This window comes from Calypte anna, chromosome 21, assembly GCF_003957555.1.
Source record: "Calypte anna isolate BGI_N300 chromosome 21, bCalAnn1_v1.p, whole genome shotgun sequence".
NCBI classification, from domain to species: Eukaryota; Metazoa; Chordata; class Aves; order Apodiformes; family Trochilidae; genus Calypte; species Calypte anna.
This window is the reverse complement of record NC_044266.1, coordinates 3756584-3778706: the sequence shown is the minus strand read 5'-3', so window position 1 is coordinate 3778706 and position 22123 is coordinate 3756584. Positions and strand designations below refer to the sequence as shown.

The 22123-nt window shown below is 46.2% G+C and overlaps 1 protein-coding gene across 2 annotated transcripts in view; it reads left to right on the top strand.

Moving 5' to 3' along the window:
* Window positions 1-22123, top strand: part of SAMD11 (sterile alpha motif domain containing 11) — a 115884-nt gene that overhangs the window by 24496 nt on the left and 69265 nt on the right. For both annotated transcript variants that reach the window (XM_030463658.1, XM_030463657.1), the window contains one exon: window positions 14989-15167. In XM_030463658.1, the coding sequence (XP_030319518.1) occupies window positions 14989-15167 (179 nt within the window). The remainder of the gene's footprint in view (window positions 1-14988; window positions 15168-22123) is intronic.

The window sequence follows — 22123 nt, the reverse complement described above, 5'->3', positions numbered from 1 at the left end:
TCTTGACCAAAGCAGCCTGAAATGTATTTGAGATAATTCCCTTTCCCTTGTTACTGCTGAATTACCTCTTAATAAGCTGCAGAGAGCTGCTGCAGTGCAGTGCCAGCTCCCTTCTGGCTCACTAAAGGTCAAGTGTAGCCCCTTTCTGCTGCATGAGATGACATGGCTGGTGTGAGTAATTAGTTTAAAAAATACATATGTATCTCTTTGTAGTTCCAGAAATGCTGGCTAAAATCCAATAGGAAAATAACAAAAGCAGTTGCAAACCTGCTTCAGAAGAAATGGTTTCACTGTATGAAATATCCACTGTGGCATTTGCAATAAAATTAGCAAGAAGGGAGTAAGTCAGGGAAAGATGAGGTTAAAAAGCTGTCAAATATTTTTACAAGTGGTGTCTTCACATAAGCAGCAGAGACCTTGGGGTCAGGTTCATTCCTTTGTTCTGTTTATGCAGCACCTCACACCATGGAGTTCTGTTTGGGGACTCTTTGGTGGTGTTCCAGCCAAGGAATTCAGAGTATTGATCTAGACAGGAGGATGTGCTGCAGCCAGAAAGAGACCTCAGTGCTCTCTGGCTCTGCATGGTGGTGACTGCAGTGATGGGAGGGATGTGTACCTGTGCCAGCAGGGCTGGAAAAAATCCCATGGCTGGCAACACTGGAGAAGGGAACTGGTAGATGAGGTAGTGGGCAAGAGAGGTGGGATACAACTTACAGAAGGCTGGGAGATACCTTCTCAAAGCTAATGAGACCTTTTGAGTTTCAGACAGCAACAGATCCAGAGCATTCTGTGACTGGGCAGGATCAGCTGGAGATGAGCCAGAAGACAGAGTTCAGTGCAGGTCCTGGATTCCAAGGACTTGCAAGAAATAGGGGAGCTCCCTTCTACCCCTTGTCATGTTTCCCTGCAACCTGAACACTTTTCCCTGCAAATGAAAGGAGGGCAGCTGGCTGGACAGGACAGAGCAGTTAGCAAACTTTGTGTTTCCATGCAGAGAAGACAGCACATAACTTGATTTTCAAGAAAAAGTAAGCTGTGTTCCAGCTGCACATTGGTAGGTGAGGGAAGATAAGAATAAAAAACAGACAGTGACTCTGAGGAGGAGAAAACAGGTGAGGGGCAACAGCTCAGGAGCTCATGCTGGATGTTCCTCATTTAAAAAGCACATTCACTGCTTGTCTAGTTGTTTCAAGGTCAGAAAGGCAGCAACAGTGGTGCCAGCACAACAGATCTGCCTGAAAATAAAGCACTGCTGTCCTCCTCCAGGGGAGGTGGAGCTCTTCTAATCTCCTTTCCCTTATCCCTCTTCCAGTTGACCTGGGCTCAGTAAATAACATCTCTGGAGGCTGTGGGAATCAGTGAACAATGAGTGGCCTCCCAAGGGGTGAGAATTTCTTTCTGTCTCAATTCCTTTGTTAAAGAATCCATAATTATTTTTTATTTAACTTGTATTTTTAAATACTATTCCTTGTCTTTCTTTTACCCTCCCAATTTTAAGTGTGATTGCAGAGGGGATTTTTCTAGAGTTCCATCTGACTCCCAAATGTCTAAACAAACCCAGAGCTCTGCCTGTTGGAGTGCCTGGCATTGCTTTACCCTTATCTTTTTCAGTTTGGGAATGTTCACCTGCCTGCACACAGTGCAGAGGGGGATCCAGGAGAGCCTTTTGCAGTGTCTGGAGGGATTTTCCCATCTGATCCCAATTTATTTTAATAGGGCATTCACTTCCAAGAGCTGTGTATCAGCCCTGATGTTTTGACTCCAGGACCAATGGGTGTAAGATTTCGGTCCTGACTTGGTTAACTCTTAATTTGTCTGTTTCTCTGTCAGAATACCTGTCAGAATTTGTGTTTGGGCTGAGTTTTGGTTTTGCTTTTTGTGGCGTTCAAGTGATGTGCAGCACTTTGACATTTGTATTCTGCTTTGCTTTTTTATGAGCTGAAGTGAGGGAAGTCCAGAAGAATAGTTTAAATCCATCTGAAAGAGGCTGCATCCCCCTACCTCCCCCCTAAACTTTCCAGGCTTTTTGCATTACCTAAACTACTCTCTGGGGCAGGGTCCATGCAAGCAGAAGACCTGGAGCAAGATGTGGTGTGTAGCTTTCTCTTGTTCTTTGGACTAGAAAAGAACTGGCCCTGGCTGCCTCTGGAGGTGGTCAGCATGGGGAGCAGAAGTCAGTTCTGCTTTCAGGATTCAAACCAGAGGAGAATCTTCTTATTTCTAACCCCCTCCCTGAGGAAATTGGGAAGGTACTGGTTTTATCTGCTCCCCCTCCCCTGCCTTCTGGACCTAGGGGAACACAGGTGTGCCTGTAGCAATGTGTGAAGACATGTGCGTGCTAATGGCACCTAAATATAGCAGCTGCTCCCTGCTCCTCTTAACCTGTCAAGTGAGTACTCCCTCTCCTAGGCTGTCAGCTCCCAGATATTACTCAGCTCCATGACTAATTCCCTATGGAGGGCCCCTATAAAAAGGTTTAAAAAATGTCCTCTGTCGCTCAGGGGCACAAAACAGTACATCTTTTATTATTTTTTTTTTCCCTGGATTTGGCTAATGAGAGGAGAAGCTCCTGTAGCTGGACTTCCTCTGGAACTGCAGCCAGGGAATCCTCCAGCAGGATTTCTCTCTCCCCAGCCCCCTGCCCGGGAGGTGTTTGCACCACTTCTTGCAACACTTTGAAACCACATCCCTGGGTGTCTGCAGGAAAGAATGAAGCTGTTAATTGGAACTGGTGATTTCTGCAGGAGGAAGATGGGATGGAAACATATCTAGGGTGGGATCTCACTTTCCCTTTCACAGACTTCCCAAATGCAGGCTCTTGCTGGGTGAAGCAGAGCTGCTTAACAGTGCACAAGAGGATCATGAGACCACAGAGAAGTCTGTGGCTGCTTGGAACTGCAGGAGGGGAATTAGGATTGGCAGAGTGTAATTAGTAAAGCTTGTATTTGGCTGGGATTTTTATTTCAACAGGTCCAGAAAAATCACCAAGTAAATAGTAAGTCAGGACCTTAAATTTACTCTCCAGCACCCCTGACAGCAAAGTAAACCCAAGCACATTTATTCAAGAAGGAAGAGTGCCACCTATTGAGTCCCAAATTTCCCCTCTTTTCAGCAGGCTGAGTACAGGGACAGGAATATCCCATCCAGGTACTTTCCAAGCACAGCTCAGCATCATTCATGTAATGGGAAGGAGCCACAGCCCGGGGTGTTAGACTCACACAAGAGAAAGCAAAAGTGTTTGCACTAACAACTGTGTGGGATTTATTTCAGAGTTTTACTGATGTGCTGTGGTTCAAAGCTGTGGATGTCAGTTGCAAAAGTTGCGACCAGCAAGCTCCCAAGTAGACCCTTTTCTGGAGGAAGTTCTTTGTTTAAAAAGCTGCAGAAAACCTACACAAGGCTTACAAATAATTGTGGGCAAGTTCTGTTAATGTGGATTTCTGTACTGTTTGATGGTTTAGTGGCTTTGGGGTGAAAAGAAACCCTAGTAGAGATGCTTCAGCACAAGTGTTGGATGTGTGAGCAGTTTTGGTTCTTCATGTGACTGCCTTCAAGTCTCTGACCATGGTTGGAGTGTTGCTGGGAGCCACATCAGACCACACTGGCTCTGGCAGCAGCTTAACAGCAGGCTTTGTGCTTTGTTTCCCATCTCAGGGAAATGCTTAAATGTCCAAGATGGGAGATACCAGTTTCCAGACAAAATGTTTCCCTTTTAAAAGAATGCTCTCTCCCCTTTTCCCCAGTTTTCCAGGCTTTTTTTTTCCAATTAATTTTGGTTCTAGTTTTCACTCTCATGAGAGATGAAGTTTTTTTTTTCACCTGCTCAGAAAACTCTTCCCTTTGGTATTTCTTTTTTTTTTCCTTCCAGCGTCTTGTTTTTATTCTTTTAATGAATTATTTACCTCTCTTGGGGTTTGGGTTTGGTTTTTTTTATTCCCTTTGTGTTTATCTTCAAAACATACAACTCCCAACACCCCCTAGTAACATACAACCTCCAAACACTCCCTTCTTCCATTCAGTACTCTTTGGAAAGCCACTGGATTTGTTGGTTATTTCCCAGTGTTACATTTGTTTATGCAGATGTATTGTAAATCATGCAGCACCTCCCCAGGTTGCTGCTAATGTGCTGAGCCAACTCATTGCACATTTCTGTGAGTAGTTGTGGTTTATGCCTTGATTTTGCTCATCTCTTGTGACACCTTATTTTTTTATTCAAAGCACCAGAGCTGGGCAGTTCAATTTAATGTCTCTGCATTAGGTTCCTTCTCTCCTGGCCCAGTTAATGAGCACTTGTAAACTGCTTTCCAAGTATGAATGGAGTATGGGAGCAACCTCATCTTGGAGCACTGACTTCTCTGCTGAGGTGGATTTTCAGATGTCTTCTGGGCACTGCCATACAGCAGTTCCTTTGAAGCCCATAAAAGTGCACCATGGAGTGAGGCAGCTGCACACTGTTCCTGTAAGTTGTGGGAGGTTGATCCTTGCCCTGACTAGCTTGTGTTACCCCCCTCAGTTGTGCTTCACCTCTTCCTGGTGCGCTCAGCCTTGCTTGCTGGACTGGGGGCATGTCAGTCCTGAGCAGTGCCAAGAAGAAGGGAGGGATTCCCCGGAGTTGAAGAAGCTAAGCAGGAATTTGGCATGCTTTTAGCTTCATGCCTGATACTCTCAGGCTCTCCTTCCTCTCATTAATTCCACTCAGTGCTGCAGCTGGAGAGCACGTATTAAAACTCTGAGGAGGCATGTCTAGTGATTGTTCAAAACCAGTTAATTTTTTATTGGATTTGAAGGCAGACTTCATGGGCCAAACGTGGAGGACTGGGGATGGGGAATTGCAGTCAGTCAGGACTTATAACTGATAATTGACTTTCTCTTCTCTGTCCACCCTCACTCTCAGCTTCACCTAAGAAACCTCCCTGGCTTTGCTTCTCCACAGTGCAGGGTCTGAGAGGCCTTTGTCCCTAGCAGCCTCAGCCATCACAATGTATTAAATTAAACACACACACACATCACAGCCCTGAGGCTGTTAACCCTCCACGCACACAAATAATCCGTTGTGGTCTTTAAGTAGAATCACTTATGTTGGGACCCTGATCCGGTCCAATTCATTTCCACACCTGCAGGACTGACCTTCAAAACTTGCTCCAGGCTCTGTCTCAAAAGTCATTTTCTCATTAGTGGAAATGAAATGTATTGTGGAGCTCTTGCTCTGGCTCTGCATCTCTGGGGAGATGAGCACAGAACAACACTTCTTGTCCCTGCCCACAAATCACGCCAGGTCACCTTGCTCCCAGTGGGTTTTCTAGAAACCTATTTTTCCCTGACCTTGTTCCCTTTCCCTCCACAAAAATGTAATTAAGAGAATGTCCCCAGAGGCTGCAGTGAGCAGGGGTTGCCATTTCCAACACTTTGGGCATGTGGTGGGCACAGAAGGCACCTGGGGTGGCTTGCAGCCTCCTGCCATCCCTACCTGGGTCTGGCTGGTCCCAGGACTCTCTTAATACAGTTTATTCCCATAGTGAACATGTGGTAGAATTGCTTGGGCTGATACCAGTGTTTGCTTCCAGCTGTCATCTCTGTTGTACCATTAGGGCATAAGGGAAAAAAATAAAACAAACCACCCCAAACCCTCCTGTTGTGCTTCGTGTCCTTACCACCTCTCAGCTAGGGGTCACAGGAGCTGCAGATCACACTCTGGGGTCTCAAAACCTGCAGGAAATCAGTCTTTGTTACATGGAAAATAAAGCAGTCTATGGGGAAAATAACCATAAATGTTCATTATTTGTACAGGAAAATCAATTTGTAGGCCAATTGACCAAATAAAGTAATGCAATTTGCTGGGAAATCCCCCAGGTGTGGCAGGCAAATCATGAAGTGGAAATGGAAGCAGCAGTTTTCCGAGTGGTGGTTGGGGGGTGGGAGGGATGTGGGGAAGGAAGACAAAGCAGGGGATGGGAATGTGTTGTCCCTTTGGCTTTGGAAGAGCAGCAGCCAGCTCCTGGCTCTGCAGTGGCCTCTCTGGATGACTTAGTTCCTGAGGTTGCATGTCTTGTGTTTTGGTGTGATGGTTTCAGAGCATGATGTCCACTTCAGCACTGAGCATTTTCTTGCAGAAATGGCAGCAACTCCTTAATTACTATTTGTAGTTTTCTTGCTTGCTTTGGATTTTCAAAGTTTGCTTGGCTGTCAGGAGGGTTGAGTCATTCTGAGAAAACTTCTGTGGGCAGACCTGGCTGCTGCTCCCTCAGGAAGTGGCAGCTTTCTCCTCAGGTTTCTCTGATCCTCCTCAGTGCTGGAAACCGCAGAGTGTGGATCTTTCTCTGGCCTGAATGATCTCTGTGCAGGTGTCAACTGAAGGCTTGGGCTGCAGGTTCTTGAGGAGGCACATCAGCCAGGCAGGCAGGAGGATGCTGTGCTGCTGGGTGGTCCTGTCAGGGAGGCAGATGTGGCTGATTTTTGGCACCAGCCTCCCTGGGGAACACTGGGATGTAATGCAAAGCTCTGGTTACTCAGTCTCTGCTGTGTGGAGGAGCAGCTGCTGTTACTTTACTCTCATCATTTGGTTGCTTCAGTTTTAAAGGAAGCTGCTGGGAAATCAATTTTTTATTTTTTTTTTAAGCTGAACCATCTGGTTAGTGTCCATCTCAGCCTGCCCATGACAAGAGTGGTCCAGGGGTGAGGACAGACATGAGGCTTTTCTTGGGTGTTGGAGGTGAGTGTGGTTGGGGTCAGGGACTGACAGCCTGGGGGTCCCCCAGCATTTTATCACTTTTAAGTCACCAGTGATCGTGGGGCACTTGAGTATTTTGCAAGCCCAGCTTGTAGGCTGCTGTTGGATCTGTTTTTTATGAAGGAACCAGCTGTAGCACAGTAACTACAGCAGCAGCAAAATCCTCAATGTGGACAACCAAAGAAAAGGTTGACTCTCAACAAATCCAAGTCTATTTCTCCCAGTTAGTGAAGATAATAATTACTGAACTTTGTAAAACCCAGGGAATTGTTTAGATAAAGCCTGGTTTGGTTCTGTTAACAGCAACAACATTTGTTTCAGGAGGAACTCTTTAACATTTTCGTTTGATCTCTGTGGAAGTTGCTTTTTATAACTGTAAAGACTTATCAAGAAAGAAAAAAAAAAGCTCAGAACAGAATTTGAAGCAGAAATTGCACTCTGACCAGGGAAAAGATACAGTGTCAGTTGGTTTTCAGTCTTGTAGGACTTGGACAGAGCCTGGGTCTGTCTCCTTTAGGCTGAGCAGGCTGTAAGCCCCACTTGGAAATCTCAAGAATCACAAAGAAATGCTTTAAGCTTGTGTTTCCAGAGCAGAATAAAAGGTATAAAGCCCAGTTAAATTCCTCCTGAGGAATTATTTCAGCCTCATTGGAAAAGCCTGTCTTCTCTTGGACCTGATGCAATGAAACTTTGGAATGAAACACTAAGACTTGGAGGAATGAGGGACAGTTACTTTGTGCTCTTTCTGTTACTTGAAAGGTACAACAGTGAGGAGTGGGAGAAGAAGGGAAAATGTCTGAAAGCATCCATGCCCTTTAGCTCCTTGTCTTTTCACCAGAGAGGAGGAGCAGGAAAGGAAAAAAATAGAGAAAAATATGTAAGTTTTGCTTATATTTAGGAGATGGCATCAGTGTAGCACATCCCCAGCTGGTGAAAATTGACTTTTACTCCATTACTACTGACTTACATTGCCTGAGGATCTGGCTTCAAATTTCATCCTTTGCAACCTCAGACTGAAATGGGCAAAGTTCTTTGATGTGGATCAGACACAGGAAACAAAGGCTAGGCCACTTTTTAGCTTTCTTCCAAAGAGTTTTTGAAAACAGGTAGCTCAAAGGTCTGATAGATTTTCTATCTTAGACTTACCTTCTTTCAAAGACTGGGAATTCCAGTTGGCTTTTCCAGAAAAGCACAGCTCTCACTCTATTAACAAATTATCCTTTAGGCTTTATAACTCACTCAGAGGTAATAAATGGGAAATGTTCCCTTCTGTTCACAGATCTTGTTCATCTGTTTCTTTAGGGCTTCAGAAAATAATGTTGTTAATATTGATGGGAAGAGCTGCAGCTTCCCCTCTGTGTAACCTTCCTTTAGTTTCAATCTGTTTTCTCCAGCTACAGCCCTACCTTCAGCCCTGGTTCTGTGCACAGCCTCATTCCCTGCTCCAAAGAGCTGACAGCATGAACAGTACAGAGAAACAGCAACACAGGAGAGAAAGTGTCACCCATGGCTTTTGAGAGCAGGGAGATTTACCTGGGATCAAACAAGGAAAATATGGGGAAGGGTCATTTTCTGCACCACTATTTTTTCCTTCTCTTTCTCTCTCAGAAGATAAAATACCTTAAAAATGGGCCTGGACTGTTTGGACTGGAATTGAAAGCTTCTCATTGAGCCAGCTGATGACAACTCAAAGCTGGTAATGAGGAACTGTGAGTTGTAGCCTTGGGGAGCCTGCTGAGCTGCAGGTATTCCCAAAATCCCTTGTCCCCCTGGCTCCATCTCTTTTTGCCAAATTGCCTCCAGGCAGTGCCAGAACTTGAAAATCCCTTTCATAAAACTCTGATGAAGTGGTCCCCAAAACCTGGGAGAGTCCTTGTGATCTGTACCACCTTCATCTGTTGCCTGACCATCACTGTCTGTTCTCTTGTCTCCCCTGGTACTTTTGGGCTGTCTCTCTACTGGAACAACTTCCAGTGTGTCACACTGGTGTCACTGGGAAGAGCTAATAAATAATAAACCTATTAGTGGTCATGTTAAAGGGCTGGGCTGCTGCTGACAGGAAGGCAGAAAAACAGATGCAGCAGGAGGCCTGCTGGCTGTTGTTTTATTCATTTCTTCATTACTGAATGCTGGAGCAGGAGATGAGAGGTTGGACAGCTTCCTCTGCCACTGACCTCAGGTTTGATGGAGAAGCTGGTGAGCAGAGGGCAGCAGAACTGCTCCTGTCCTGGGTTTGCTACCCAAACAGTCAGCCTGGTAGCATGTTGGTCTAGGACAGCTAATGAAGGCCCAGGGGAGAGTGGAGGATTATCCTGGAAGGCAACTGCCCCTTTCTTAGGTGTTTACACTAATCACAGCTGAAAGGTAAATGCAAACTCTGTCAGTTATCCTACAGGGAGAGGTGTGGGCTCCACTGCTGTGTAATTTCCCTAATTAAAGCCATTTCACTTCAGTTTATTATTTGAATAAAGTAAAAAAAAAAATATTCCAGGCGCTCAGAACCTCCCCCTTTCCTTTTCCCTATCTTTATTATCAATAAAAAAGAGAGAGAAAATGCTGTCTGGGCCTGAGGATTTCCTTCACATATGGAAAAGATTTAGCATTCTTCAGCTCCCAGCACTGGCAGCACACAAACCTCCCCTCTTGCCTCCCCCCAGCGTTCCCTGTCTGCTCCCTGTATTTCCCAGATCCACTTACACAGACAGAATGCATCATGTGCTGTTACTTCTTTCTTTTTTAAATCTAATAGAAATTATTTTGGAGAGTTGAATAGCAGGCATGAAAATAACCTTACAAAGAGCTTTGATATTTTTATCAGCGTGCAAACTCTGTGCATTTGCATTTCTCTGCCTTTTTTTGTTTGTTTGTTTGTTTTTCTGGTACTGACGCTGAAGAAGTGGTGTCCATAGGGATTTCACCTGTTCATCTTCTTGGGTCAATTCCTCATGGGATCAGCTGTCCCGAGGTTGGCTGGCAGTTACTGAGGACTGGCAAACACTTTGCTTTCATGTGCATTTTTCTTTCCATGAAACTTTTTTTTGCCTTGCAGCTCTCCTAACAGAGGCCTTTCCATTGCTGGGATCAATTAAATGCTTACCAGGGACTCTCTCTGTGAGGAATCTTTCCTTTTCTGGCTGACTTTGAATGTCACACCAGGATGTTCAGCTGTTTTGACCTTGTTGCAGTAGCTCCCAGGGCAAGAAACCTTTCCTAACCCTCCCTTCCTGTCTCTCCCCCAAGTCCTCTGCTCTCTGCCCACCCTTCCATCTGCAAGCTCTCCCAAGGGCTCTTATGCAACAGCTCAGTTTTTGGTATTCTTGGCTGGGAGAACACAGCTCCAGGGGAGAGCTAAGAGGGGGTTGGATGGGTGGGGGGAGAATAATTTTATTTTGTAACTCTACTGACCTTGCTTAGCCACACAAAGAGGAATTTTCCCCCCAGCTCTCTGGGAAGGGAAGAAATATCACCACTATTTTCTTTTCCATTGGTCTGATGGTTCCTTGCTTTCAGGACAGAATGATTGGGCTTCCAGGCTTCTCCTCTCAGGTAACCAACCACTGTTCCCAGGCTCTTGATATGTGTGTTTTTTTTTTTTAACTTGTAGTTGCATCTCTAGTCTCGGGTAATCGGTAACTTGAAATTGTGTTAGTGCCCATCTGATTTTTCCTGGGGAAAGGAAATACTCCTGCCTGTGATTTTTAAAAACAAAGCAACCCCCCACCCAGACAATACTTTGAGAGGCAACAAAAGCAATTAATGGTGTCAGAAGAGCCCAGGAGGGTGAGGGAGAGCTGGGGAGGGGCTGAGTGGGTAACTGATGTGTCTGGGGAATAGAGGGTTATTGACTCCAACTCCAGCTGTGTTTCCCTAGCTGGTATCATAACCCACAAAATTAATCTTCAACAATGTATAAAGGGGAGCCCTAATAGATGAGGCAGTTCTGCAGTGCCCTCAGTACTCAACCTTGTAAAAGCTCCCTAGAATTACAGAACTGGTTTACTTTATAATGAGACTAATTGAAGAGAGGGTGATGTTCTCTTCTCCATCCCCCACCCTCTCCCCAAGGGGTCGGGGAAATCCTTGTGTTCAAAAAGGAAGGTGCAAGCTCTCAAGAGGTTTCCACCGATCTGTGTCAGTGTTTGTCCTGGAAGCAAAGAGCCTTGGCTCCTCTCAGGCATGGAGGAGGCTGCTGGAGGGTTTGCTGCAGGGCAGGGGTGAGCACCTCTGCAGTAGCTCTGCAGCAGAGTTTGGGCTGCCTGTCTCCCACACTGTTGATTAAGGACAGGACCTCAGTGGGGATCCTGTGTTCCCCCTGCTCTCAGGGGTAAATCTGCTCCTCAGCCCACCCTGTGCCTCACTCTCCAGGGCAGGGCTTTGCTGGGCTGAGCTGTAAGGGGGATTTACCCCTCCATGTGCATTGTCTTTTGCTGCACCTGCACTGAAAGCTGTTGGCTCTGCACCTGTCAAAAATGCTGCTACTGACCCCTTGGCCAGAACAGCCTGAGCAGTTCCAGCAAACCAACTGGCAAAGCACACCTTGCTCTTTCCTCCTGTGTGTAACACTGGAGTTATTTGCCAGGGGGGAGCCAGAGTCCCAGGATGCCTCATGTTTTGCAGTAGGTGGCTGTTGCTGGGTGTTTTTTCCCAGGCATCAGACACCCCAGTGAATATCAACAAATTGGGAGGCAGTTTTCTTCTTAAAAACCTGAAAGCTTCCTCACATGTTCATGGTTCAAGCAGCAGCATCCCATGGATACAGGAGGTCACTCTGCAGTGACACTGTCACACAAATAGAAGCTTTTAAAATGTGAGATGAGGAGGCTCACATCAAATATCTATAAATCCTAATGTGCCTCCACACATACAGAGCATTGCCACTGCAGTGTCTGGGTGTATTCTTGCACATAACCCTGCTCTGCTAAGTGCATTCTTTATTACCTGCCAAGTGATAGTTGATAACCCTGAATCTGAGGAACTGTAGGAACCTCAATATACAGCTCAGGTCTGTAGGTTCAGCCCTGCCCTCAAAGCTGAGTGTGGAGCTGGCAAAGGGAGCAAAAGCCAGAGTCATAGGAATGATCCCTTAGATGGAATGGGGCTCACAAAGGAGTGGTTTTTATTTGCAGCTTGGACCAGTGCCCTTTCCAGTCAATGGAAAGACAATTGATTGTAGCAGGTTCTGGACCAGGCTTCTGGCTACCTTTGTGCTTAATTTAAAAGTAATGTCTATCTACTAGTGAATGCCTCTAAACAGATTAAGAAAGTGCAATTGATTCAAAACTGACTATAGATGAGCACAAAAGGCACAATTGATTGGCTCAGTCTATTTTAATTTTCTGGGAATGGAGAAACATAATAAATAAATAAATAGACAAATAAATAAATAAGTTGCCTAATGGCAGACAAATACAAAGGAAGCACAACTTCCAAACAAAAAGGCTTTGCTAGTGCTGGCATGCAGGTGTTTGCAGGGAGCACTCTGGTGCAGTACAGGTTGTCTGGGAGCAGGGATTTCTTTCCTTTTCCATTCCCATTCATTTGGCCTCTAAGGGAAGAAGCTCTCAGTGCTTTAGGTGGTACCTAAGTAGATCTGGATATAGGTGTTTGTGTACTACATCCATAGGTGTATAAAAATGCAGCAGCTTTAGGTGTAAGGATGGAATTTACAGAAGAACCAAGAAGAAGCATTCTGAGGAGCAGGGGAAAAGGGGGAACCTGTGTTCCTGAGCTGGGGGTTGTTTCTCTTAAGTTCAGTGCCTCCCTTTTTGCTGTACTCTCACTCTTGTTAGGGCTGATGAGTCCCTGGGCAGTCACTGAGACTTGGTAACTGCTTAAAGGGACCATAATGGCCATAAAATGATTTGTATGATCTGATCAGTGCCGTGTTCTGTAGCTTGAGGAGTCACAGCAGAGAGAGAATTACAGTTATTTTGAAGTGGAAATTTGCACACCCTCCCTCCCCCTTTCATTGTTATGATAGTTGCAGCTTCAGAGAAATATATAAAGCTTTGGGATGATAAAGCTCATGCTGATATCAAGTTCTGGCTTCTCATAACATAACAGAAATCTGGTGCAAATATTGCCCTCCTTGCTTTTCCTTTCCTTCCACTCACTTTTCTTCTCCCTCCTGCCCTTTTAGCGCTGTGCTGGAGTTACCAAGGGGGCTTTAGACAGAGGGTGAGCCCTGCACAACTTCTCTGAGTGTGCTGGAACAGGAAAGGGGCCAGGGGTGGAAATGCACCCAGTACACAACAAGTTAAGGGTAGGACATACAACTTATGTTGCATTTTCCTGCAGGGGACAGTGAGAAACCTCTGTGCAGAGCCCATGTGAATGGATCCCTACAGCTGTGTAGGAAGGAGCCCACAGGGCTGAGGGAAAGCATTTGCTTGTTGTCACAGAGATGTAGTTGGCCCCTTACACCACAGCAATTTGCTTTGTGCAGGTGGGGCTCTGAGAGTCCCCCCCAAATTTTTGCATTAATGATATTCTCATTGTACCCAAGTCCTGGGCTTTTGGACTCACTTCAAAGCCTGTTGCAGGTTGTTCCAAGTTTTGTACTTGGGGTACTCAGAGATGTAGGAGCATTCCCTTTGCTGCTCTCCACCTTTCTGAATTTTGACATCTCTCTCAAGAGGGAGGTGTGTGGTTTTTTTCCCTGTGCACACTTGTATTCCCATTTTTAAGCCAGTTTGGCTCACTGCTTGTCTCTCCCAGGGGTGTCTGCTGTTCACAGACAGATGTGCTCTTGGCTTAGAAGAGCATCAGAATGGGACAACAAACGTGCCTCCTTGGGGTGATGCCTTCCAGATGGATTTAACTAATTATCACAACAATTAGGACTCCCCTTAATGACCAGAACTGAAATTTATTTACAGAGGTAAACTAGGATGGGGGGTTTTTGTATTTGTGGAAAGTTCTTAATTTGTTCAATTAAAAAAACATGGGCTCTTCTGTCACTTAGTCTTGCTCCATCCTCCCCTGCAGAGCCTGGTGGGCTCTCCTAAGATGATTTCATTTTTCCATGTTTCTTTGGGATGTTGGAGTTGATATTTCAGAGCAACTGTTATTAGTTGACTGTTACTCTGCACAGTTTTTCCTCCCTTTTGTTTCAGTCCTTGCCTAAAACTGTCTTTTCTGTGATTTGCCCTATTGCAGGTACCTGTACAAAGAACTGAGTGCTTCACCTCCTCTTGCTCTGCTTCCCTTCCCAGTTTCATGATTTTGTTTGCTAACATTTTAAATTCTCTGGGGCAATTCCATTGCAGTCTCTCTCCTCCCCAAGGTGTATTTTCCACCCAAGTTCCCATGTTCTGCATCTCTGTTGTGGTCAATCACAAACAGAGCCAAAACCCCCAAGTGCTGGTAACATTCTGTGGTGGTGAGAGCTAAAAACCCAACACCTCTGTCTTGTTGGGTCCTTGTGGCTTGTGTCCTCTTGCTGGTCTGGCACAAAGGGTGCAGGGACAGAGTCATCTCTCAGCCACTCTCACTCCTTGCAGAGGAGAGGTTGGGAGCAGGGTCAAACTGTGCTGGGTTCTGTACACAAATACACGTGCAGTGAAAAAGCAGCTTTTGCCTCCTGGGAATGTTTCTGTTTATTTGTGTCTTGTCAGAAGTGAATTGTTGAGGGAAGTGCCCTGCCAGGACCACCAAGGGAATGTCTCTGTGCAAGGCAAAGCCTGGTAGATCTGACTGAACATGCAAATGAGCAGTGAAAAGTGGGCTCAGTCCAGGCTGAGGTTGCTGTGGCCTCACTGGTGTGTGAGGCAAACCTGCTGCTGGCTGGCATGGCCAGTTTTCCCTTTGCAATCAGAAGTGTTCTGGATTATCTGGACCATGCTTCTGGGAAAGGTTTCATTTAACCTGTTCTGCTATGTTCATGTGCTAAATTCAGTAGCAAATATTCTAGAGAGAGGGACTGGTGCCAAATTCTGCTGTCATTTTCCTTTCCTGTTGGTGTGGATGAGGAGTGAGCTAGGAACGAAGAGGTGGGGAGAGGCTGGAAGTGCATGACTGATTGTCAGACCTGGAAGAAGCAGATACAGATATTGCTCTGCTGAAAAGACTTCTGCAAAGAAAACCTACCCATTGCCCACCCACCACACCAGCCTGAAGCCTCCAGTTACTAACGGCATTGCCTCCCCAGGGCAGACATTTGAGAGGAGCTGCCTGCTTCTGGATTGTCTAACCAAATTCTTCTGCTTTTTTCTCTTTTCTTCCTGCCCTTTGCCATCCCAACTCGTTCCCCCCTGCTCCAGAACCGGGGTCGCCTGGCAGAGAAGAGGACAATCCCCTTACCCCCAACCAGGATCCCGAAGAAAGAGCTGACCTCCATTTTCTCACACAGTGATGACAGCGAAGAGAGTGATAAGAGCAATGGTCAACACCCTGAAGTAAAGCAGGAGGAGGATCTCCACATCAGTATCATGAAAAGAAGGTACTTTCCTGCCAGGGAGGGAAGAGCAAAGACAGAGAAAACTGGGCAGCAGGTGAGCAGCCCTAGTGGCTGTCCTGCCCAGTGGAGTCACCTCCAGGGCCTGAAATTAAAGTGCAAATGTCCTATTATAGCTCAGAAAGAGTCACTGGGTGCTCTTTGCTGCTTGCTCACTCTCCTTTGGGGGGTGAGTAGGGCTCTGTGGAGCCTTGCACCACAGGCCTTGTGTTTGCACTTGAGATGTCTGTGTCTGCAGACTGTAAATTCAGGGTCACCCTCTGCCCAGCATTCTGTATCTTTGTGTGCCTGGGGAGGCCAACGGATTGTGCATGGCTGAGAAATCATCTGTGGGGCTTAACATAGTCTGAAAGTACACAGAGGTGTGTGGGTCCAAAGTCCTGCCTTTTGCTTTCAGTTCTCCCCAAGTTCTGATGTAACATAATCTGAATAATTTAATGTAGGGGAACAAAGTTTGGGAAGGTGGCAAACATAGTGGTGGTGTATGTTCTGGACTAAAAGGGTCAAAAAGCATAGCTTTGTCTCATTAATCTGCCTCTGTAGTCTGAAAGTAGAAATAATAGAGTTGGAGGGGGCAAAGAATCACTCATACTGAGGCTTACCTGCATACTTACATATTTTGTTTGTATCTTTCTCAGTGCCATGTAGTCATCCTGGAATCTTGCAGGCAGAGGTGAAGGGATTCTCTTGAGTTACATTCTTATCACTGTCACTTGGGCTCTCACATAAGGTCTCAGTGCCCTTAACATTCAGCTGCCAAATTCAGAGTTCTTTCATCCCTCTGAAAAAAAGATGATGTTTAGGAGACCTGTAACTACAGGAAAATAAATACCTGAAGGCACTGTGTCTCAGCCTCCCATGCATATCATTGCAACTCATCTTGATTGTCATCTTCCTCTGCTGCATAAAATCACTCTAAGACAAGTCCTGTAAAAACAGAGGAGCAGAAGCCAAAGGCATGTAATTGCTTTTCTTATGTTTTATGTGTTTCTTGCTCCTCAGTAGATAAGCTATTTCCCCCCTTGCCTTCCAGCAGGTGCTGGTACGTTCAGCAGCTGAGAGCTTCAGAGCAGGGAGACAAAACAGTAACCAGCTCTTCTCATAAAACCTGCCTGTAATTAAAGTCTGGGTTTATCATTGCAGCTGTCCAGCAGCTCTGGTTGAGGTTATCACTTGGAAATGAAAAGGTGTTTGGGGAGTGCATCTGTGCTGTGCATGCACACAGGAGCACACAGGAGAGGGAGCCCTCCTAATCAGTTTTGGTAAACTGCCCTTCTTCTCCTGCCCCCCTTAATTATGCTTTTAATTCTGTGAAATTATAGTCCTAGATTGTCTCATTAGGAGGGAAAACAACATGATAACTGTATAATTGATATGCTGGGCCCCCCAAATATAAAGTGCTCTTATCTTAAATCTTTAATTACTGTAATTGCTTTGCCTTGTTTATTAGGAAATGAAGTAAAAATACTTCATAGTTATTAGCTAGCTTACCATTTCTGTGCTCTTGAGTACTTTTCAATCAGTTTGCCTGAAGGTCTCTTGTTTAAGCTTTGTCTGGATTCCTTAGAGGAATGCCTGATTTTTACCAGGCAGGTTAGACCCTCGTTGTTTTGGTGCAGTTGTTCTCTTTTTCTTTTCCTGGGAGCTGTGGGAGGAAAGCTAGAAGTGCTGGGGCAAACAGGGGCCAGAGGACACTGGGGAAGGCAGGAAGAACAGAAAAAGGAGAACATAATTCAGTGCTCAGTGAACTGAACACATACTGCTCATATCCCTCAGCATCCCTCAGCATCCTCCCATCAGCATCCCATCAAATCCCAAGCATTTTGTCCCTTGCAAATGGGGTCCCCTGACCCTTCTGTCCCAAAGAGGAGGCAGCGTGGCCCTTTCCATCTGCTCAAGAGCAGTGAGTGGCAGATGATTTGCCCACCCTGCTCTTACCCAGCCCTACTGGAGGCAGCAGCCCCTGGCTCTGCTCCCAGTGTCATTAGCAGCCCAGGGCCTGGGGTGGAAGGTGTGACAGGACAGGCCCCAGGGACAGAGGCAGCGTGGAGGAGGCCAGACAGCTCACAGACATGACAGCTGGGGGCTGGCAGAGACAGTGCCCCATCTGCTTGCTGGGTTTAATTCACCTGTTGGATCCTCCCCGATTGGTGATGGATTGGGCTGAGGTTTTATTGGATCCTGCTGAGAAGAAGAAATAGGTTAAACTGTGATAGCAGGAAAACAAGGTCAGGGCTTGAGCAAAACTGTGTTTTCCTCTGGTACCCCTGGATGGCCCTTGGGCACACCTGTGCTTGCCATTGCAAACACTTGCAGTGTTGCTTTGAACGATTTATTTTTCCTGTAGTTACAGGTCTTCTAAACATCATCTTTTTTCAGAAGGATGAAAGAACTCCAGATTTTGCAGCTTAATGTTATGGGCACTGACACCATATCTTTGTTTGCCTTTTCTTCTTTCTCTCATTCCCAGTTTCTTTATATTGACTGTTTCCTTCCATTGTTGGCCCAAGGAAATGCTGTCTGCTACTTGGAGGTTTGGGCACTGGTGAATAAAAGTCTCTAGGGATTAGAACAGGAGTTGGGAGCTCAGCTTTTTGGCTAGTCCCTCACCTTAGTCTTTGGCAGTGGTTTCCTTTGTAATGTTGCCCATGGAGATGGTCCTCAGAGGAGGTCTGAGGCAGACAAAAAATTGCCTCATGGTGTTCTTGCTGTCCTAGAAAGGACAAAAACCTGTAACTACCAGTGTTGAGAGTGCCTTTTCACAATCAAACCTTGCCAAGCACAGTCACTTTGCTGCCTTGCACATGGGTACTTAAGGAAACCAAGCCTCACACTTGGCTCATCTGCTTTGAAACCCAGGCTTAAAGGTGAACATTTTCATCCTGTAGTGAGACCTCCTGAGTCCTCCTTAGCTTGCTTTGCAGGGTGTGCTAAGCAGCCTTTGTGAGGTGCCTCCTGTCTGGAAGACAGAGGACTTAAAATCTTGTCTCATGTAACCAGGAGCATCTGCTGAGCCTGATACTGTAGCTTGATACCCAGACTGTAAGCACTCAGCTCTGAAGATTACTGGGACAGCATTGCAGAGGAAAATCCTTTTTCTTTGATCAGATTTGGGGGTCCTGAAAATCTTGCTCATTTACAACACTGCATGGACCGCATGGAACAGTTGCACTGCCTGGTGGTGATGGTTTGGTTCAGTTGCACTGATCCTGCTGAGAGCTTTTGGCTATGAAAAGGTTTTCTTGGGAAGAACTGTCACCTGCCCAGCTATTACAGTCTTGTTTGTACTGGCAGAGTTGAACTGGAACAAGAACTATGACTTCAGTTAGAAACTTGGGCTTCATGAAGCCTCTTCCCTTTCTTGCAGACTTTTAACCAAGCTGCCTCTCCCCAGCAAGCTTAGCTGAAAGTTCTGCCAGTCTGCTTTCTTGTTACCAGTCTCTGCTTTATCCTGCTCACAAAATAAGCAACATGGAGGATGTCTGAGAGGACAAATTCCACTGCTGTGGAAGTCTGGGGAGCAGTAACTTCTTTAGACTCATTGGGAGAGTCTAAAGGCTGAGAAGTTCAATACCTCAGGAGTAGCTGGACAGCTTTTCACCCTGAGGTTCAGTCTGCCCTTGAGGATCTCCATTATGTTATCCTGAGGATCCCCAATGAGAGGAAAGCCAGTGTAGCCAAAAAATAAGGTTCATCTTTGACAGTAAGAGCCTCACATGCTCTTGGGTTTAAGGCCAGTATTGTCTTGTGGGTGCATGAATATAATTTCTGTTTTAAAGGCTGCCCTTTTGCATTACTATGGGAGGAGAGTGAAAGAGGTCTGAGATTGAAGAGGGGAGGTTAGGAACTGCTCAGCTTTGTCTGAATCCCCAGCAAAATGTGGTGGGGTGGCACAGCTAATAAGAGGCAGAAATACTTAAGGACCTGTCCAAAATGGTGATCATTTTTGACCTGACCTGTCTCAGAAGGAAACCTTAGGGGATACCAGTAAACATGTCCACTGGAATGAGTGATGGGCATGGGAGGTGAAACTGATGGACATGATGGACATGTATGGTGAAAATGCCTTTGAAATTATTTTATTTTTTAAAAAAAAGAGGATTGGGAGCAAAAGTAGGAGCAGATTGTATAATGAGAGCACACAACAGGCTGGGTTCTTTGCCAAATGTTGCTCTGAAATAAAAGCCATTTTGACAAGAAATAACAAAAGTTGTCCTGGAACAGGGTGTCTGTGCACTAGGAAGCAGATTTCTGGGGAACCTCATTCCACCTTTAAGTCTTTCCTTCTTTTTTTATGTCACTCCCCCCACCCCTTCAAATCTCCTGTGGCTTTGTCACCAGGTTGACCCCAGTGTCCAGTGCCTGCCTTGGGGTTGCTGTTATTTCAAACCATTGCATTTGCAATGAAGCTGCTTGCTCAGGGAGTGGTGGGACACTGCCTCCTTGCCTGTGTTCACACAGGAACGTGGACAGAGTCCAGACAGGAGCAGGTCACCCTCCCCTGTGCCCAGCAGAGCAGCAGGACAGCACTCTCCTCACTCAGCTTCCATTTTCTAACAGCAAAATTGCAGAACTCCAGTAAGCCTTAATGGGCAGTGACTCTTCAGCCTTTCCACTGCCTGCCTTTTTAAGTGGAAAGCTCTTTCTTACATCCCATAAGGCTGCTGCTCTTTGACTCCCTAATTGATTGAAGATCAAACCCAAGCACCCCCCATTATATTTGTCACATCCACCTGCTTGTTCCCAAGCCTTGGCAGCTGCTGGGCAGTGAGCATAGCTCTGCCTTTGCCTCCCTGCTCCTGTTTGGCCTCTTCCTGACATGTCACCTGAGAGCTGGGTGACATCCCTGCTGGTGCTGGGGTCTGCCACACAACTTTGCTTTCTTCCCTCCTGCCAAAGTCAGGACGTGGCTGGGGCCTGGGGTAAGGGGATGAGGCTCCTGCAGCTCCAGGGAGAGCAGGCACAGGGCTGAGGGGTGTCTGGGCTCTGTGGGAATCAGGCTGCTCCTCTAATTGCTACAACTGGAGAGGAGGAGGGAGGCAGAGCCCCTCTTGTGGCTGGAGACATATTCTGCTGCTTTCTGACTTTCACAGCTTCCCCTGGCTATTTGCTGCCAGTGCCTTCTGCCTTCCTCTACAAACCTCTTCTTTCTCTTTCCTTCCTCCTTTCTCCTTTTCTCTGAAACATGCACCACTTAATAACAGTCACTGTATTCAATAAATACATTAAAGATCCCCCTGGGAAGCAAAGGCTGGACCTGGGCCAGAGTGCCAGGAAGCATGTCATTGTCTTAATGAGGACATAGATTTGGGGGGGGAGAGAAAGAAAATGGCTCCGTACTTCTCAGGGATGCTGCAGGATAAAATTGAGTAAACAACAAGAATTCCCTTCTTGCCCAGGAGAGAGATAGGAGAATGGGAAAGAAGGTGAAGCTCCTGCTCACCACTTTTCATACAACCCAAGGACGGGCTTGTGTAGCTGATAGTTTGCAAATTATTAGTAATTTGATTTCAATTGGATGAATAACCTGTTAAAGCAAGATGTACATTAGCCTCAGAAATCTAATTGGTGATAACGGCACCGAGATGTGGAATGAGTGCTTGGTTCTGCTCCCTATCCCTCTCTCCTTTTCCCCCCCAAAAGATAATTAGGATTTAATGTCATTCTCACCTATTCATTTGTCTAAATATGGGTGTTTAATTATCCATCTCAGCAGATAGATGTCTCTGCCTCTATGTGGATCAGAGCTATTCCTTTGACGTGAGATTTTCCCTCCCCCATAGTTGGAACTCTCTTAGGATGTGTTGCCACCCTGGGAGGTGTAGCTCTGCTGGGTCTCATCACTCACCCAACACCCAGGAGCACTGTCTGCCCTCTGCCCCTCTCACCAGCTGCAAGAGACCAGGAGAAGTTACATTTTATGGAAGGCTGAGACTGAGCCCAGGACAAAACTCAGGGAAGCTCCTGCTCCCATTTCCATGCCCTTTGCTGCCTGTGCAGAGCATTTCACTCTCCAGCCTTTGGCAGTGCTGTGGCTGGGGGTACCAGTCAACCCCCTTCCTTGGCACTGGGTGGGGTGTGGACCTTCCCATTCAGATCCAGGCTGTGAGATCCAGGATCTGAGTAAGAGAGCTGGAAGTCATGGCAGTTCCCAGTATGAATGGGAGCTTTGGGATGAGGTATATTAGGGTATCAGGAATGCTGCAGCCCAGCTCTGCCCAGCCCAGCTGTGAGAACAGTTTTTACCTGCCAGGTAGGGTTGTATTAGATGGATGTCTGCTGCCCTATTGGCAGAAGTTAATATATACCAAAATCTTAACAAGCCCCTAAAATGTTTGTTAACAATCCCCTACTTGGAGAGCAACCAGACTCCCTTTCTGAGCCAGTCCTGCAGGAAGAGCACCAGAAGTGTGCTACCACATCAGTAAACCCTGCAGCAGCATCATGTCTTCGATGGGAAATGATATCCGTGCCAAGAGCTGTGTGCAGTTGATTTCTGACCCAGGCTGGAGCAGGGGCCTCCATTCAGGAAAGCACTTAAGCAGACACTCAATCCTAAGTCAAATCCCATTGACTTCTCTGCTCATGCTTAAGTGTTTTCTGGCCCAATTCAAATCAGAAGAAAGGCTCTCTTACTTGAGCAGGTTTTAGATGAGGCTTTTTTTGCAGTCAGGCTTCAGCTGCACACTGTTGCTTTTCCTGCAGAGGACAGAGGCAGGAGGGCTACACAAAATGCACAAAAGTACATTTGGCCTCTCCTGCTTGTGATATTTGCAGCCATTTCTGTTCAGTGCTTTTGGGAAGCTACATCTCCAGGAGCTTATTTCTGTGCAGCATGTTCCCTGGCAGATGCTGAGAGGTGTGGGAGTGGGTTTGTGCAAGGCTATGGGCTTGCTGGTGGGTTTGGTCTCAAATGGCTCAGGTTCTCATCAATCAGATTG